The sequence below is a fragment of the Abramis brama genome (assembly GCF_963993115.1).
Source record: "Abramis brama genome assembly, chromosome: 25".
NCBI classification, from domain to species: Eukaryota; Metazoa; Chordata; class Actinopteri; order Cypriniformes; family Leuciscidae; genus Abramis; species Abramis brama.
Window position 1 is genome coordinate 15,390,197 of NC_139987.1, and position 3,753 is coordinate 15,393,949.

The 3,753-nt window shown below is 37.8% G+C and overlaps 1 protein-coding gene across 2 annotated transcripts in view; it reads right to left on the bottom strand.

Moving 5' to 3' along the window:
• Positions 1–240: 240 nt before the first annotated feature.
• Positions 241–3,753, bottom strand: part of alcama (activated leukocyte cell adhesion molecule a) — a 67,481-nt gene continuing 63,968 nt past the window's right edge. The window contains exons 12-16 of one of the 2 annotated variants that reach the window (XM_084103697.1): positions 2,871–3,000; positions 2,004–2,030; positions 1,614–1,728; positions 1,246–1,369; positions 241–743 (exon numbers count right to left, since the gene is read on the bottom strand). In XM_084103697.1, coding sequence (XP_083959823.1) covers positions 1,279–1,369; positions 1,614–1,728; positions 2,004–2,030; positions 2,871–3,000 — 363 coding nt within the window. In that variant the 3' untranslated portion in view covers positions 241–743; positions 1,246–1,278. The remainder of the gene's footprint in view (positions 744–1,245; positions 1,370–1,613; positions 1,729–2,003; positions 2,031–2,870; positions 3,001–3,753) is intronic. The other variant, XM_084103696.1, reaches the window with a different exon arrangement.

The following is a 3,753-nucleotide window of genomic DNA, read 5'->3' on the forward strand; positions in this document are numbered from 1 at the left end:
ATTTCCCTAAACTACGCTAATTTTCTAAACCCGTTTTCACTACTTAGCCACTTCAAACTAGACAAAATAACATGAATGTCACAGGGCAGTGTCGTAAAGAGGCACCAATAAATAAAACATGAGCGAACAGAGGTGTAACAGCAGTGAAGTCATCATTCTTCCAGCATCCGACCGCGATCTTAGGAGTTTTTGATGAGGGACTGTGCAATATCAATATGTAGTAGTCCCACAAGTATAGTGTAATCCGTTCTCTTTTTTTTTTTTTTTTTTTTTTTTCAATAATCCAAACGCAAAGCAGAGTGAACGTTCTCCCCTGACTTATTTACACAGACCTAAAAAGTGTACAGCGAATTTACATTTTTTTAATTTTTTTTTTTACTATAGGGGGAGCAAAACAGCTGTGCCCACCACATCAGCAATGCGCATGAAACGAGAACATTCACTGGGAACACAAAAAGAAAAAGTCAGAATCGATCAAAAGTAAATGCAGTCCTCAGTGCAGACTAAATTTACAACACAAGGGCTTTCTCTTTTACTCTCTTGGATCGTGGTGGGGGATTTTCTTTTTTTGTTAGGAAACCGTTCGTTTAGAGTAGGAAATATTCTGGAAACATTCTGCGATGCATGACGCACACGAGCAGCCTGAAGGAGACGTCGTCGTCCAATCAGATGTCTGGAATTAGATGATTGAAGTGTGTAGTACTGCACATTCAGTGTGACAAGGCCTCTTTCCTGGTTCATACCTGCCATGATACACAAAAACAATGAATGTAATTTCAAGGATGAGAAGAAAAGACTATTAATGTAGCTTGACATTCAAATGTTGAGTTGGCATGCTCAATATTGCACTTATTTCAAAGCCAAATACAAGGTTCTTGCCAGCTGGCTGGTACCTTTATTATTAGCTACTGTAATAAACTATTATTTACATCACATTGTAAGAATAGTGGTTTAAAACCTCGCTGATGAAAATGATACACGTGATTCAAATGAAATGCATCCATAACTGTCTAGGAAAGAAAACATCTGTCATGACTATACATATTTTAACATCTATTGCTAACTATATATGTATTTTATACATTCGACTACTTTTTTAAATTTTATTCATTTTAAATATCATGCAAAAACTAAAAAGTGTTGTGGCCAGTAAAACATATTATTGCCAGTAAGTTTTCTTAATTCATACACTATTGGCAGGTGTGAATTTTAAACCGGGCCCTGAGCTTTGAAAAACGTTCTCACCTTCTTCGTTCCTTTTGATGCCTCTCTCTTCTTTTAGACATCAGCTTTATGATTGTTCTCCTCCAGTTTCTTACTCTCCTCTGAAGTGCCTGCCTCCTTCTCTCCGGTCTTCCAGCTGCCTTGTCTAACAGAACAATTTTACCTTGATTAATCTTTCAGCACATTTCAAACTGAGCTCTAGACCATTTCTGGCTCACTCACTTCTCTTGTCAATCTCAACAAATCATGCTGATGTATAACAGCAGGTACTGTGACCTCTACTGCAATCATATGTACTTCATTTGATATACAGGTTGTAATTTAAACACTGAAGATGATTTAGGGCTGCGATATACTGTTTTTTTTTGCGATGTAATGTTGCATCTTACCTTGTTTTCTTGATATAGAGCCAGTAGATGAGTCCCACCAGAGCAGCGGCTAGGAAGAGTCCAACCACAACACCCACTATCACTTTGGCTTGCTCCGTGCCATCTGCATTTTTTTCTAAGGGCAATGGACACATAAACACTTTATGACTTCCTCTAAAGCATTATGATTCTTTAGGGAAAGGCAATCCTGGGAAATGAAAGAAATGATTGACAGAATCCCGCTACTTGAGAAGCTGTGAATATTTCAAGATGACATATTTCTGCAGGTATGACAGCTAAAAGAAACGAAGTTTGCAAGATGTCAGGATGCTTGACACCCTCCGACTCATGATCTTAAATTCTAATTCATTTTAAGTGGAAATTTAAGGGAATGAAATCAGATCATCTTACCTGATTTGGGCTTGTCCTCCTCAAATACTGAAATCAGATATAAAATTAAATTAACTTTGGGTGCAAGATGAAACCAAACTGGCATTTAAAACAAATTTGGTAGTAAAAAGCCACCACCCAACTGTGGTTTAGATGCAAAACTGATTTAAATCAAGTATTATCCAATCAGATTCTAGTAAGGAAGATGACCACAAGCATGCGATAGCGGTCGGAAAGAGGAGGAGGAAAAAAGAGATAGCAGTCCAAGCACCCTGACACAAACAAAATCCGAGCCAAAGCGAGATCCAAGAGAGAAAGGGAGCGTTTCATGCCCCGTGAGTGAACAACAGGACTTGAGAGAGAGCAGCCAGCCCTGTCTTTCCAGTGTTCACACCAGGACATTAATAATAGTGAAATAGTCCACTAAATCACCCTGCATTTGAATGGTGCAACAGGCAAAACTGTGTGAAACATGCTAGTTTTCACAGATCTCCTTACATGCACATAAGAGATGTTAGATATGGCATCTACTTATCAGGGCTGTCAAACTAGTCTATGCCATAAAAAATAATTAAAAAACATGAACAAAATGCATGTCATAAATGCAAAATCTGTCATTAACAGCAAAATAATTTAGTATGTTTAATCTATTTCTGTTGGTCAAACAGACTATTTTAGTGTTTTTGTACTGCTATACAAGTGTGTCTGATCCCAAACCACTATAAGGTCTTATTAACCTTCTTAAGTATGTAGCCTAATGGTTCTTATTAATCTAAATTGTTCTTGACAGCCCTATAATTTGAGCCTTTTTAAAGGGGTCGATTGAGTGGTTAGTAAGCGGTCCTCACAGCGGGAAACCCCTTCAGCGCGCTCAGTAACGTTACTTACGGGAAAACACGCTGATGTCTTTCGTGTCGTATCCGAGGTTATTGGTGACGAGACAGCTGACGGTGAGGTTCTTACTGGGCACTACGGTCAGTTTGAATGTGGCCTTCCCGTTGACATACGACGTTTCATCCTGCAAGACAAACAGAACATTTCAGTTTACGGTAGTTATTTTTTTTATTTCTTTTTATAACTATTTATCTAAATATTTTATTTTATTATTATTATTAATAATAATAATTATAAGCAAGAGTCAGCAAAAATGGCTAGCAAGGTTAATTTGAAGTTGAATTATGTGGTTGAATTATGTCGGACCTCTTTGCTTAAGGCGCTATTTAATACACCTCACCACTAGAGGGCGCGGATGATCCTCAGCTTATTTAGTACTGCACCACACCCAACGCTAATGGAAACTCTCACAGCAAACACACACACACACACACACACACTGACACACATCCCTCAAGGTCTGGAAGCACGAGTGCAGAGTGTGGCTAAAAATCTCACTGTCAGTAATCACACAGCCATTAAATGAATCTCCATCACAAACACACTTCAATATCCGTGTCATTAATGCAAGACAATGAGTTGTGAACCCCTCACAGAGCGCAGGATGACTGAGTTACTGATGCCAGCACTGCGATCCACAGGAACACACAGCAAAACAGCAGCAAAATATAGGCTACCATAAATAAGCAGCCATTAAGACACAATCAAATCCCAATTTAATATAAACACAATTTTATTATTATTATTATTATTATTATGTACATTGATACATTGCTGTTCAAGTTAAGGGGTTGGTAGGTTTTCTGAAAGAAGTCTCATATGCTTATTTGATAAAAAAAAAATACAGTAATACACAGTGAAATATTATTACAATTTT